Genomic DNA, 16,079 nt, shown 5'->3' on the forward strand with positions numbered 1-16,079 from the left:
TATACAACATTTAGTTGTGTTTCTATACTCTAACAATGAAGTCAATGAAAAAGAATTAAAAAATCATATTTACAAAAGTATCAAAGCCAATAAAATATCTAGAAATAAATTTAACTAAGAAAGTAAAATATTTATACACCCCAAATTTTAAGACATTGATGAAAGAAATTGAAGAAGACATGAATAAATGGAAAGAAATCCTATGTTCATGGATCTAAAGAGTTAATATTGTTTAAATGTCCATAATAATGACTGAAGCAATCTATAGATTCAATGCAATCCCTGCAAAATTTCAATGTCACAGAAATAGAAAAACAATCCTAAAATTTGTATGGTACGAAAAAATACCCTGAATAGCCAAAGCAATCTTGAGAAAGAACAAAGCTGGAGGCACCACATTTTCTGATTTCAAACTATATTAAAAAGCTACAGTAATCAAAACAGTACATTATTGGTATAAAAGCAGGCACATAGATCAAAGGAACAGAATTGAGAGCCAAGAAATAAAATTACACATACAAAGTCAAGAAAGATTTGACAAGGGAACCAAAAATACTCAATGGGGAAAGGATAGTCTCTTCAATAAATGGTGTTGGAAAATTATATTCACATGCAAAAGAATAAAATTAACCCCTCTCTTATACCATTCACAAAAATTAACTCAAAATAGGTTAAGAAAACTTAAGACCTGAAACATAAAACTCCTAGAAGAAAACATAGTCTTAAATCCCTTGACATTGATCTTGGTGATGATTTTTTGGCTATGACACCAAAAACACAGATAATAAAAGCAAAAATCAATGGGTGGGACTCCATAAAAACACACACAATACACACCACAAAAAAAACTTCTGCACAGCAAAGTAACAACAAGCAAAATAAAAAGGCAACCTGTGTAATAGGAGAAAATTTTTGCAGACCATATATCTGAAAAGGAATTATATCCCCCCCCCCAAATAATAAGGAACATACAATGAAATAGCAAAAAAGCAAGTACAGTAATTCAATTAAAAATGGGAAAAGACCTGAATAAAAATTTTCCCAAAGAAGACACAAAAATGACCCTCAGGTACATGAAAAGGTGCTCAACATCACTAATTATCAGGGAATTATGAATTATGCAAATCAAAACCACAAGATATCACCTCATACTTGTTATAATGGCTATTATAAAAAAAACCACAAAGGCTAACACATGCTAGTGAGGATATGGACTGTTGTGCACTGTTGATGGGAATGTAAACTGGTACAGCCACTATGGAAAATAGTATGGAGGTTCCTCTAAAAATTAAAAATAGAACATCCATATGATCCCACTGCTGGGTATATATTAAAGGAAATAAAGTTATTATCTTGAAAATATCTACCCTCTTCTGTCCACTGTGGCATTATTTACAACTAGTAGCCCGGTGCACGAAATTCATGCACATTAAAAGGGAATTAATTGCCCTAACCGGTTTGGCTCAGTGGATAGAGCATCAGCCTGCGGACTCAAGGGTCCCAGGTTAGATTCCAGTCAAGGTAATGTACCTTGGTTGCAGGCACATCCCCAGTGGGGAGTGTGCAGGAGGCAACTGATCAATTCTCTCTCATCGATGTTTCTAACTCTCTATTCCTCGCCCTTCCTCTCTGTAAAAAATCAATAAAATATATTTTTTTAAAAAAGGGAATTAATTAGCAGAGACATTTTAATATTGCTATTTGCCCTTTCTCTATAATACAAGTGTGAGAGATGAAAGGAAATTAGTAAAATGTATATGAAAATAATATATAAATTTATTAATAAATAAACAGTAACAAAAGGATATAACAAGAACAGAGGCATGATATAAAAATGACAAAAACATGATATGAAAACAACAAAAACATGATATAAAAACAACAGTGATGCAAACAATGACTGATAAAGTGATTAAACTTATTCTAATATCTCCCTGTACACCACATTAAGAGTGAAAACACTTTCAGAGTGCTTGACTAATTTCCCTTGTGATGAAGTACTTAGAACTTTAACTGTAACATCACATGCTCTTCAAACTCAAGAGAAAGCAACATATAACTGACCATGTGCAAAAACGGGTTCAGGTAGGAACATGCCTACTCTGTCTAGAGTTTGTCCTTGTGATTTATTAATAGTCATCACAAATGCTGGCATCACGGGAAACCGTCATCGAATCAATTTAAATGGGAGGCCAGTGTCAGATGGGGACAAATTAATTCTTGGAATCAGAACAGCCTCTCCCTCTGCAGATCCTGTTAATACTTCAGCTTCGATAACGTTAGGTCGTAATCTTTTGATAATAAATCTGGTACCATTACAAAGACCCCATTTACTACTGAGATTTCTCAATAGCATGATGATTGCACCCACTTTCAATTTTAATTTATGACACGGCATTCCCAAAGGAGTAGTACTATTAAGAAATTCGATGGGAAAATTTTCCTTTTCAGCATCATCTGTGGAATCAATGGAATCATCACTCAAATATGTGTGAAAATCTCCATCGAGTATATCCAAATTTTCTTAATTTAATTTTTAAACATGCTCATTTTTTGGACAAAGAATTGCATGTTTAGATATATTTTTAATATTATCTATGGCAGTGGTTCTCAACCTTGGCTGCACATTAGAATCACCTGGGAATCTTTTTAAAATCCTGATTCCTGGGCCTCATCCTCTGGAAATTGTTTCTTTGTTATGGGGTGGGGCCACAACATTAGTAACAAAGAAACAGAATTAAAACTTTATTGTGGGGAGCTTCTACAGTGTTTTGGACAGGTTCAAGCCTTGGACTGATGACAGCACACAGTCCTCTCATTGCCACATGCAAGTCCCAGCTTGGAGGGCAGTGCCCTCCCAGCACAATTATAGCCAACAGCTGTAGTTATAAGCTTGAACCTCTGGTCAGAACACGTGGCCCCAAGTGCCTGAGTGACGTAGGCTTGATAGAGTTCAGGTGCATGTAGCTGAGTAGCATTGAAACCCAGGAGAATGTTGTAAACATCTTGGTCACGCCCTTACTTTGCCTTGTAGCATCTGCTATAAAATAAAGGCATGGCTGTGGGTGTGGTCGCTGTCTCTCAGAGAAGCAGTGTCCCACTGAGACCTGGCTTTCATTCTCTTGTCTGTCTTTTCTAAGCCTTTCAGCTGCCCCTGCTCAGGTTCACCCTTGGCTGTGCTGGCGTGGCACACTTTATAAAGATATGCCTCCACACTCCCAGGTCGGGTTCCTGCCTCAAACCCTGCCCTTACAGGAAACAGCTCCGGGAAACAGCTTGTGGGAGGGTGCAGCTGTTGCCAGACAACCCCTGCAGGACTGACTTCCTTCCACTTGGTCGTGGTTCTGGTCATGATGAACACCACCCAGGGTTTTTATATAAGTAGATAGCCAAGATTTGGAAATAATCCAAGTATTCATTGATGGATAAATGGATATAGAAAATGTGACACACACATACTGGAATATTGAGCCATAAAAAAGAATGAAATCCTGCCATTTGCAACAGTTTGGCTGGACTCTGAGGGCATTATGCTAAGTGACATAAGTCAGACAGAGAAAGGAATTACTGTGTGATCTCATATATGAGAACCTAAAAACATTGCACTTATAGAAATAGAGAATAGACTGATAGTTATTGGATTGGGGTGGTGGGAAAAATGGGCAGATGTTGGTCAAAGAGTTAAAAACTTTCAGATATCAGCCCTAGCTGGCTTGGCTCAGTGGATAGAGCATCAGCCTGCGGACTGAAGGTCCCAGGTTTGATTCCGGCCAAGGGCACATGCCTGGGTTGCAGGCTCGATCCCCAGTCGGGGGTGTGCAGGAGGCAGCCGATCAATGATTCTCTCTCATCATTGATGTTTCTATCTCTCTCTCCTTCTTCCCTTCTATCTGAAATCAATAAAGAAATATATTTTTTAAAAAACTTTCAGTTATCAGATGAGTAAGTTCTGGGGATCTAATGTACAGCAAGGTGATTATAGTAAATACTATATTATATATTTGAAAGTTGCTATGGGAGTAGAACAAAAGAATAACAACAACAACAAAGGTAATTATGTAAGGTGAAGGATGTATTAATCTTATTGTGGTAAACATTTTGCAATATACAAGTGTATCAAATCATCACCTTAAACTTATATGATGTTATATATCACTCATATCTCAATAAAGCTGAAAAAATGTGACACATTCTATAGCATTTTCCAAACTTACTTGACCCCAAACTCCTTGTACACCAGTTAATATCTTCTACAAAAATGTTCCATAGAACACCAGTTTGGGAAACAGTATAACAGTCAGAGATAGCATTATCTTTTCAATTCCTCCATCTGTTGGATGAAATTGCCTGGATAGCAGGTGGGGTGAGGAGGAGAAACTGAAGGCTTCTGGGAGAGTATACGTATTGCAAAGTTAACATGGATGATTGCCAAATGTCACAAGTTGCATTGGGGAAAATCTGTTTATGCTCCATGGCCATGAGGTACATAGATCGCACTGTGGCAGAAGGGAGCCTGTTCAAGCCCTATTGCTGCCCCCAGTGGCTGCACAATGTGGGGGATGTGGAGGCAGAGAAAGAAGGCAATGGTGAGAGCTTTCACTGGTCCCATTCCATCAGCCTCCTTGTAGAGGGTTAGAGTGTTTCTAGGACTGTGAGATCTGAACTGTCCATATCTATGGGATGTACAGGAGTCTCTGACATGGAAGCAGAGGAGAGAACAGCCAGCGGGAGCCAGGAGGAGAGGAGAGAATTCATTAGCAGAAAAGGAGTAAGACCTTCCCTGGTGCTGCCTGCCCTGCAAGTAGGAGCATGGAGGGACTGCGCCAGCAGACAGAGGCCTGACCCCAAGAGAGTGGCCCCCAGCGGGGACTGGCAGCACTCAACCCTGAGCTGCTTCTCTTACCTTTGTTCAGGGAGGGCAGTTTCAAGGGGATGCTGATGATCCCAACCAAGTCCTCGGTGGGAACAAGGGAGCGTAGGATTGACCTGATCCGGATGGCTTCCCCTTTTCCTGTCTGGATAAGCTGCAATGCAGGGTTAGAGAATAAGATAAAGGACGTTCCCACACCCTCGTTCCACCCCCCTCCAAATATCTGGCAGTGAAATGGTTCTATTTAAGGGCTTGGTACTCTTCTAGATTTCTGTAACTGCAATGGACATGACCACAGGGAAAGAGAGGAGCTTTCTCTTGATATTCTAGAAGAGGTGCTTCTAAGGAGGTCACTTGTGACTACAATGGTCATGCAGTTATGGTATCAAGTCTCAGCAGTAAATGTGGACCCTGCTGGTGGTTCTCAGTGTGACAGCAACAGGGAGCTCTCTGGGTGTGACAGGTGTTGAGAATGTGGCCACAATTCCAGAGTCCAGAATGCTGCTGAATGTAGAGAGATTTATGAATTTTAATTTCCTAAAGAGATGATTAATGCTGGGACTGGAGGTAGGTAAGAAGGGTGTAGAGAATACCCTAGAGAAATTGAGAACCTCAGAGGAGCTATTCTGGGATGGATGACACGATCCATACAGCCATGAATGGGACAAGCAGCGTGGACAGGTGACAAGTATGGGGGCAACAAGTATGCTTCTGGGAGTGGGCCCTCAACAGAGAACTGAACTGCCATGAGCTCAGGATGGAATCAACCCTAGGTCAGCTGCAGGGCATGCTGGGATATGATGCACAGATGCCCTAAGGAAAGAACACCTGTGCACTCATCCTAGCTGCCATCTCTCATTCCTGTGGGTAGAGGAATAGCTGTCAGTGATGATGACATCTCCTCTCCCACCACCACTCACAGAGCAGGGCCCAGAGGAGGGATCTGGCAAGGTGTGTGTGTGTGTGTGTGTTAAGTGTCAGACCAGAGGGGCAGTAAGGAAGGAACTCCTGCCCAGATGGGGCTCTGATGGTGCAGCTATCCCATGCTGCTATCTTCCTGAGAACAAGTAAACTGTGTAACTTGTTTTCTGAAGTGATGACAGGTGAGCAGGGGAACTGACATCCCCACACTGAAGACTGTAGGACACCTAGCATTCTCCTGGCTCCCTTCCAGTTTCTTTCATTTGTTTAAGGCACAGAAATAAAAAGATGAGCCCATGTTACTGGTTTATCATAGTAGGAATTAGAATTCTAAGGATTCTGACCAGCCTTCTTTATCAAGTTTTTGACTTTCTTCTAACAACAGTACTTTTGATCTAGATTCTTCCATGTTGGAATCATTTCCCTAAACATGTGTCCATGGATTTGCAAATGGGCTGGAGACTGTGCATTAAGCAAGACCCATGAAATCCTGGAAGAAAGGTAAGAGTGGACTCTTTAATGTAGTGTCCTAAACTACAGGTGATGACCAATTAGTGGGCTGTAAAATCAAGCTAGTGGGCTGTGACCAGCATTAAAGAGCACGAGAGTATTAAAGAATAGAAGAAATTAGAGTGCAATGTCCATAGTAAGGATAAATTTTGTTTCTGGAATATACCTATACTAGGCAGCAATGTAAATTATATTTCTTACTAAGATCAAAATAAATTGTTTTGGTCAAAAAGTTTAAAAGCCACTACTTTAATGGGTTCTGTTTTTCATTAGTATTAAAAAATGTAACCCACCCACTTGGTAGTGACCAATTACACAATCTCATCAACACCAGATACGGCTGTTTATGTCAACCTAATCTGCATTGCAAGTCCTTTTGGGAGATTCTCTGTAATAATCCCAATACAGTGAGCACCACAGAGAGAGGTAGGCAGGAGCCAGAGCCCAGTGAGCAAGCCAAGCAGTTCTTTCAAAGAATTATCAAGTTTTTTTTTTTTTTAAATTTAAAAGGTATCTTTTCTGTTGTCATAAAATAAGCAGTCATTTCCTGTCTCACTTATGACGTGTGACCTTATGTGAAATGAGGCCACTTTCTCTCAGCCCACAGCAGAGGTAAAAAAGGGAGGAGGAAAAACACAAGCTTTCAGGTCAAAACTGGAAATCTGAGAAGACATTCCATGAAAACATCCCTTTTGGCACGTCTATAAAACTTGCCTCTGGGAAGTAACCATGGATTCTGGGAAGAGACTACTTTCCTGGTGCCATGGTCATAAAGGAAATAGGGTTTTTCATGTGGAGTAGCCTGATGGCCACCATCAAAATCAACTTGGGAAATAGAAACAGACTCACAGATACAGAGAACAGACTGAGGGTTGCCAGAGGGAAGAGGGTTGGAGGACTGGGTGAAAAAGGTGAAGGGATTGAGAAGTACAGATTGGTAGTTACAAAATAGTCATGGGATGTAAAGTACAGCATAGGGAATACAGTCAATAATATTGTAATAACTTCTAGTATGTACAGTGCGAGGTGGGTACTTGAAATATTGATGGAATCACTTTGTAAAGTATATGATTGTCCAACCACTATGCTGTACACCTGAAATGAATACAAAATAATATTGAATGTAAACTGTAATTGAAAAAGAAAAAAAAAAGAGAAAATCATAAAAAATGAATTAAGTTGGGAAACATTTTGAAGAAATTGAGGCATATGGCATATAATTTTGGGGGGGCTTTTGAAGCAGGATATGGGGAGGATACACCCAACTAGTGCCACAGAGAAATCACATGACACAGAGATTTGCCCAGCAGTCATTCTTTAGTCGCACTTTGAGCACATCATGAGAAGGCAGGGTTCTTTGGAAAAGATAATAATTTGGGGGAAAATAGAAGACAGATGGAAAAAAGGAAGACTAAATATTAGATGGTTTGTCTTCACAGAAGAAACCAGGAGTCTGCAGGAGCTAAACAGGGCTGCTGAAGACAGCCAGGAGACAGAGCCAACTCAACAACAGGTAACACACACACATTCCCTAGAAAGCTACAGAGTCAGGTACAGAGCTGGAAGCTACTTTTTATGTTAGCTAAAAGGAGCTGAGAGAACATCATGCCAGCACATGCCAGAAGAACTTACATTCAGAAAATCTATAGTGCTCTTGGATCAAGCCCCTCAAGGTTGCCCTCTGAGAGCTCAATTACTCACGTGCATTTCAGGAGCACAGCGGCCCAGTAGATCTATAAGAGCTGAATAAAATGACATAATTGCATTGCCCATGTGTACGATCTCTTCTTCATCTTCACTGTCTTCTGTGCTGCTGAGAAAGAACCAGCACAAGGAGGTATGAGGAAGCCTGGCAGGTATGGCCATGGCCATGTCATTAGACACAGGCTACATGATATGAAAATGCTCTGTTTATCCTGGGCATCAGCATCCTTTCCTTTGGACACCTTTTTTCCCTCCAGAAGCCAACCAGGTAGTTTTAGGCACTAAGTTTAAAGGACCTAAATAATCATCCATGACAGTCCTAGGGTCCCATGAACTTCAAGGCACGTGTACTGACATCAGCTATCATTCAGACCATATACATTCATGGCGAGGCACCAGAATCCCCATAGTTCCTACTAACCATTCCTTCCCCTTTCCTTCCTGAACAAACATGGAACACATGGAACAAGGAGTCAGGAGGGCTGTGTCCATGTTCTGGCTCTGTTGCTAACAAGCTAGGTAACTCTGGGCCTCAGTTTTTTCTCATGTTACATGAGGGAGTCGGTACAGCTTATGTTTTAGGTTCTTTCTAGTTCTACTAGGTCACCTGCCAGAATAAATGACAAAAGAAAAAAAAATCCAACCAGCTGGAGAGCTATCTCTGAGTTCTACCCACTCTCTAGATTCTGGGGTCTAATCCAGAGGCTGTGATTGAAGAAAGGGACATGGACATAAGACATAATGAAAGAAAAGTCACAAGGCAATCCTCCAATGCAGCAATTATCTCCTTAACCTTTAAATACCAAGATTATTGAAGCTGTGATGTTTCATATTTGGCAGTTCTCATTTTTACCTAAAGAATCAAATAAAAATACTTTCAGAAGAGGAAGTATTAAAAGTGAGGTATGAGATGAGAAACTGAGGTTTAAAATACTGAAGGGAACAGTCAGGATTTAGACAACTATGGTAAACTTGTTGGTCCAGGCTTTTTAGCCTCTGCACAGCTTCCCCTGTGGTGATGCTGTAGGGAGGACAGTGTTGGTGGGAAGAGCTGGCCAGACTTCTCGATTTGCCAATTGGTCTGAGTGGAGTAAGATAAATGGAGGCGGGTGAAGGTGATATTGATCACTGGACTAACTGGAAGAGTGAAGACAGCAACGTGCTTGACAAAGTGATTTAAAATGTTTTCACCACAACTGTACAGAACCTGTGCTTCCTCTAGCAGGGGAAGTTATTGACACGTTTTTAATGATTCATGTCCTGATGATATTTGGAAGCTCACCAACTAGATCCATACCAGATAGCAATTCCATTCACTTACACTTCTCTCTTGTATCCCTGAGAGGGGAGGTCGAGGGCTGGGTTCTCAGCGATCTTAATGGCACCCTGCATGGCTGCCAACAGACCATTTCCTCCTTCACCCCGCAGGGCAGGGCCAAAGCACTCGGGGCGTCTGATGAGCAGCTTGACCACGACACTGGCATTTTCTTCCACACTTTCACCTATGGAAAGAGGCATTGTTTCCTTCTCACTGGGAAGGACAACCCCAGGATCTATTTCTAATCAATGAGGCTGGGAGAACAGCATTTGACTGAGCTTGCCACTCACTCTTTTTTTTAATCCTCACCCGAGGATATTTTTTTCCATTGCTTTTTAGAGAGAGTGAAAGGGAGGGAGGAGGAGGAAGAGAGAAAGAGAGAAAAATAATCAATGTGAGAAAGACACTTCAATTGAATGCCTCCCATACGACCTTGACCAGGGGTTGGGAATCTAACCCACAACCTAGGGTACACGCCCTTGACCTGGTATCAAATCCTTGACTTTTTAGTGTGTGGGCCAATGCTCTAACCATTAAGCAACACTGGCCATGGTGCCACTCACTCTTAAGATCAGGAGGTAATATTGATGGAAAGAAAGATGAGCTTTGATAAATCAGGTCGAAATTTGTAGGTTGGAATTTGTTTATTTGAAGTATTACAATTTACCAATATAGAATACCATCTTGCTTTTTTTTCAAATATATTTTATTGATTTTTTACAGAGAGGAAGGGAGAGGGATAGAGAGTTAGAAACATCGATGAGAGAGAAACATTGATCAGCTGCCTCCTGCACACCTCCTACTGGGGATGTGCCTGCAACCGAGGTACATGCCCTTGACCGGAATTGAACCTGGGACCCTTCAGTCCGCAGGCCGATGCTCTATCCACTGAGGCAAACCGGTTAGGGTGACATCTTGCTTTTAAGTTTAGGATTTTGTGCTGTTCAGGTTATTTCACCATCTTTAGGTCCTCAGAGGGCAAGAAATACACCACAGAGTCTCCCACCAATTACAGACTAATTCACAGTTGACTTAGAGAATAAAAAAACTTTATATATTCGCTAACTCCTTGAGGAGCACTTAAAAGGTATTTCCTTCCTTCTGCGAGTGCAGGTAAAAGAGTAACTCAAGCTGATGTGCCTCAATCAACCTGTGAGAGGTGACATATTAGCTCCTGAGCTATAGTCTCAGTCTAGTTAGTACCTGCCCCAGAACAACCAGGATGGATCTCTGGGCATTCCTGAAATAATTTCTCCATGAAATAAATCTACTTGGTAAAGTTGCCTTGGTTATACTTAAAATAGCTCTGTGGGAAGCTAAAGGTTGGAGAATTATACTCTACTGGTATTTTTCTTTGGAAGAACCACAGACCACCGAAGAAGTGATTAAGCAGTGGACCTGTCACATGTAGAAAGGGACAGCCAATGCCTCTCAGAGCCAATACAAAAGCAGTTTGACAGCTATTCAAACAACTCCATAAAACACACCTTCTGTCTCAGATAAAATCTGAATTTGTGTCTGAGAATTTATCTCTCAGACAAAACTCAAATACAATACTTTTTGATGTTATATATTGGATGGAGCTTGAAGAAAAACTCTTCCACAAAATCTTTAGATACTTCTTGGAGGATTGAGCTCTATAATAGAGGTTGCATCCTGACCTGCTGTTGTATTAAATACTTATTCTTGCATAAAAATTACCTTAACTCATAGCAGGCTAGAATAGTAAGTATTCATTATCTTACAGTTTCTGTACGTCAGGAATACTGGAGTGACTAAACAAGGTGGTCTTGGCCTGAGACCTCCTGTGAGATTGCAGCCAAGATGCTGGCCAGGACTGCAGTCTTCTGAAGGCCTGACAGGACATGGAGAATCAGCTTCCACACTCACGCACATAGATGTTGGCAGGAGGCCTCAGTTCCTCACCATGTGCACCGCTCCACTGGGTGGCTTGAGTGTTCTCATGGCATGACAGCTGGATCCCCACAGAGCAAACAACTCAAGAGGGGGAGCAGGCAGAAGTTGCAATGCCTCTTACAGTTTTGACACACCATTTTCTGCCATATTCTATTCATTAGAAGTGATTCTCTGTGTCCAGTTCACACTCAGCAGAAGGAGAATCAGGCTTCATCTTTTGGAGAGTGGGGCACTGAAAAATTTACACGTACATTTTAAAAACCATCAGGGAAGTTTAAGTTCTGTTTAATAACAATTTTTATGAATCAACTTAGAAGTGTTGTGAGCAGAGTATCAGTATGGGAACGCAGAAAACCTGTCCTTTCAGTTCAGCCTTTTAGCAAATCACGGTGTGAGTATGCACCCTGAACAATCTCACTGGCTCTCACTTGCACTGTTGTGATATTCATACCTCTTCTACAGTGAGCCTATTAGTTTAACTTACATGCAGATAGTTCTCTCAGAATGTCCAAGATTCACAGGGGCTGAGCTTACTGTCCAAATGCTTGAACTTAGCTTGTGCTCATCTCCCACTTGAACTCATACTTGAACATATTTGATGGGTCTTACAGCCCTGGAGAGCCTATGTCCCAGCCATAGTCCTTCTTGGTCCAGAGGTTGGCCTGCTGATATCCTTTCTTTTTAAAAAATTACTCAATCTTTTTAATTTAAGCTAAAATTCAAGATTGTAAATATATCTCTTTAAGCTTTATAACTGTGTAAGTTGATTCTGAAAAATTTTCATTAAACTGAATTTAAACAGCCCATCAGTATGCATTCATTGCTTTATATTTCAATCCTTCAAAAAGAGGCTAAAATTTTTGTAAAGAAGTTTTTCTTCAAGTTTTATCTAATGTATAACATCAAAAAAGAATTTGTTTTTATTAAACCAGAACACATTTGAGGAAAGTTCTGAGGAGATGCTAAAAGGGTAAAATAATCACAATAATGGTATGGCAGAAAGAACCAATGAAGAGAGAAACCAAGGGGAGTTTGAGTGACATTGTGCAATTTGCAGAAAAGCTCAGATAAAGTTATGATGCTAAGTCCTAAGGTTATGCTTTCCTATTAGTTGAAACTAAAATCTGTATCTGATAGAATTTAATCACAGGAAGGATACTTAAAGAAAAGCACCAAGAACTCAATATATTTGAAAGCAAATATTCTTAGTCATAGGTAAACTCATAGTTCACTACTTTCAAATGCTTTGGACCCCCCAAACTTATCAAATACCCTCCCAGTATCATTTTTCATTTTAAGAATAATGAAGCTAGCTAGCTCTTCTACCATGTAAGAACACAGCAAGAAGACACCAAATTTGCTGGTGACTTGATCTTGAACTTTGTGGTCTCTACAACTATAAGAAATAAATTTCTATTTTTATATAAAAAATAAGAATAATGAAGCTAAAACTGAAATTTCCAGTGTTAAAATAAAAATGCTCTTTTCCTTCTCATTCCCTCGATATAAACCCTTGACCTAGGTAACTCCATTTCATCCTTCAGAACAAGCTTGAACTTGGAAGTCCCAGAGGACCTGGTCTTTTCAAACATCTGTTCCTCTTCCTTGAAGCGTTGAATACAAGGATAACTAATTGTATCTGTTTGTGTTGGTTTTTCTCACTAGACTGTATATTTAATAAGAGCAGGGCATTATGTCTGAACTATCTAACTCTGTATGTTCAAGCATCTTGTTAACACCCTCCCCCCATTAATCAGCTTATTTAATTATTGTACCGATTATTTACTAGTAAGTTGTCAGGATGGAAACACTTGTGGATCAGCCAGCCTTTACCAGTGTACTGAGTTTAACTTAGCTCTTCACACTGTCATCAGCATCATGGAATTTGATGGGACATGTGCTGCAGACCAATTCCAGCATGACAGCAGGGCTGCATCTGGGAATGGCTGAAGGCATTTCCCCAAACCTGAATAGGATACATTAAATTGACTGTGGCTGCCAGACAGCCAAAAGGCATCTTAATCTACATGTTATTGCCTCCTACTGGCCAAACACCTGAACAGCCGTAGGCTAATTCCCCCCATTCTGACAATGGACTCTGTACCAAACCCTGACCCTTTGAAGTGTATATCTCTGCCTTGCCTCAGGACAAGTTGTGTTAATAAAAAACATGGGGTCCTGGGGAGGAGGAGAACCTAAGACCTTAGACATAAGACCTTAGAACTTAGCTCCTTTAGCAGCTCCTCTGACCCCCAAATACCTTTCAAAATTATATCTCGTCTCCAGACTCTTTATTAGTCTCTGGATTCCTATTTAATCTACACACAGCCTTCTCCAGATTCCTGAACCCTTCTTGATGCTGGGACAAGAACCACGGCAACATGGACCACAATGTGCAAAAGACTTTGAAAAAAGAAATAGGCTATGAGTTCTATACTGAGTTTGCTGTTGAAATTCATTTGCCACTTTAGCCTTATTTTATCTGAATCTCAGGTTCAGATCTAAGCCAATTAGGTTGGCTCTACCAGCTGACCCAGGAAGCCATTCCTTGATTAGTGAATATTGGGGGATACAGAAGGCAGCCTGCAGGAGGAAGGAACTAAAGTGCAACCACTGATACTAATTACTAGTAGAGAGGAGACTGTGGAAAAGAATTTCCAAAGGCTTCAGAAGGTACAGAGAATGGCATGATTAGAAGAAAGAGAGAACATTCTCTTCTTAATTACCTGTAGCTTAGCAGGCTGGACTGCCAACCAAACCCACTGTAGGGAAGATGAATATTGACCCTGAGGGCATTTTTCAAGGGAGTGAGCGATCTGAGGTAAATTAGTTTTGCCCAAGGGCTTACCACAATGCTTTTGCTTGAGTTCCAAAAAGAATAAAGCTCATAACAGTGTGACTGTTCACAGTGACTTTCTTCAAAGGCTCCGAACACTGTCTTCACATTACATCTTCTTTTCCACATTCCCGAGACATTGGATGGAAATAGAATGATTGCCCGTTTTACCCTGAAGCAGTCATTCTCACCACAGGGATGATTAGTAGGGATGCAATGGTTTTCTCTTTAGTCCATCGCTTTCCTTACTCTCTATATTCTCACTACAGTCCCTGTTCTAAGGTCCTTTACCTGAAATGCTCTTTTCCTTCTCATTCCCTTGATATAAACCCTTGACCTAGGTAACTCCATTTCATCCTTCTGAACAAGCTTGAACTTGGAAGTCCCAGAGGACCTGGTCCTTTCAAACATCTGTTCCTCTTCCTTGAAGAGTTGAACACAAGTATAACTAATTGTATCTGTTTGTGTTGTTTTTTCTCACTAGACTGTATATTTAACAAGAGCAGGGCATTATGTCTGAACTATCTAACTTTGTATGTTCAAGCATCTTGTTAATACCTGGCATATAACAGGTATTCAGAAAATATCTTCCAAACAAATGAAAAGACTCCATTGAGACTCAAGATGGAAGCTTGAAATGATTGGATGGAAAGTGGAGGGTGACCATGCATCACTACATCACCAGGCCAATTATTAGCCTCTGTTTACAAGAACTTGATTTCTCAGATTTCAGTTAGTCCTAAGGAAGTGAACATATCCTCACTCAAGTCCCAGTGCAATAAGGGAGATCACTGGGGGCCCTGCATGAACGAATCTAGAGGTGCTCTCATTCAGTTAACTTAGAGAATCACAAGGCAGAGGTGATGGTCGGGACCCAGTACCTTCTCTTAAAGGGCCAACTTTAATATGGTGGTAGGAAATTTGTATAAACAAATTAGTGAAAGTAGGTAAGACATAAAATAACCCCCTTAGTGCTTGGGAAGGGAGCTGAAGACGTGTCAATAAATTACTGTGACAGAATAGAGAAAACAGGGCTTGGTGGCACATTTGATCATTAATCCAACCACTCATTGCTCCTGTATTACATGCCAGTAGCTGATACAGGAACAATGGGCAAGTAGTGAAGACGACAGTTAAGCCTGGACAGCAGAATGAGACAAGTGGAACAGGGCCACCCCAGCAGATCCACAGGCCTACAGCAGAGCTTTCCAGCCAACTTGCAGATATGTGAGCAAAAAACACATGCTTCATAGTATATGTCAGTGAGATTATGAAGTTATTTGTTGTGTAGCAGAGGCTGATTGATACAGGGGTGAGAGCAGAAGTGGGGAAACCAGTTTCCCTGCAACTGTAGTGGTCCAGGTGGAAGATAATAATACTGTGGGGGAATATGTGGCCAGTGGAGGTGGTGAGAAGTCAGTACATTTCAGATATATTTTAGGCATTGAATCAACAGAATTCTTGATGGGTTGAAAGTGGGAAAAAGTTGAATCAAGGATGCCTTCTAAGATTTGACTTGAATATCTACAAAGTTAGTCGTGCTAATGAGAAAGATGGGACATCTATGAGAAGAATAGGTTTGGGTAGATAATTATAAATTAAGCTATAAGATGTACAGAATTTGAGATGCTTGTTCAATTGCCAAGTGGAAATATCAAGTAGGCCACTGGATACACAAGTCTGGGGCTCAGGGAAGAGAAAAGGATGGAAACGTACATTGGGGGATGATCCGCATTTATGTGGAATTCGAAGCCAAGGGACTAAATGAAAATTTGCAGGGCAGACTGACATAATAACCCCAAAATTATGGAGACCAGTATTCAATCCCAGAATCATGCTACAATTTTGCCCAGGTGTCTAGAATTTGGGGGCCCTATGGATTTTTCATGAAGTATGTGAAATAAAACTTGGGTGATATGGGAGCCTGAAATCAGAACTGAGGAATGCTCTGATAGAATAGAATCCACCTGTTAAATATGGGCATTCTCATCACATTGATGAAG

At 40.7% G+C, this 16,079-nt stretch overlaps 1 protein-coding gene across 1 annotated transcript in view; it reads right to left on the reverse strand.

Moving 5' to 3' along the window:
- Nucleotides 1-16,079, reverse strand: part of RYR3 (ryanodine receptor 3) — a 370,839-nt gene that overhangs the window by 117,057 nt on the left and 237,703 nt on the right. Inside the window, exons 44-46 of the mRNA XM_036346438.1 lie at nt 9,327-9,507; nt 8,003-8,114; nt 4,904-5,024 (exon numbers count right to left, since the gene is read on the reverse strand). Of these exons, the coding sequence (XP_036202331.1) occupies nt 4,904-5,024; nt 8,003-8,114; nt 9,327-9,507 (414 nt within the window). The remainder of the gene's footprint in view (nt 1-4,903; nt 5,025-8,002; nt 8,115-9,326; nt 9,508-16,079) is intronic.

Source organism: Myotis myotis, unplaced genomic scaffold, assembly GCF_014108235.1.
Source record: "Myotis myotis isolate mMyoMyo1 unplaced genomic scaffold, mMyoMyo1.p scaffold_m19_p_1, whole genome shotgun sequence".
NCBI lineage: Eukaryota > Metazoa > Chordata > Mammalia > Chiroptera > Vespertilionidae > Myotis > Myotis myotis.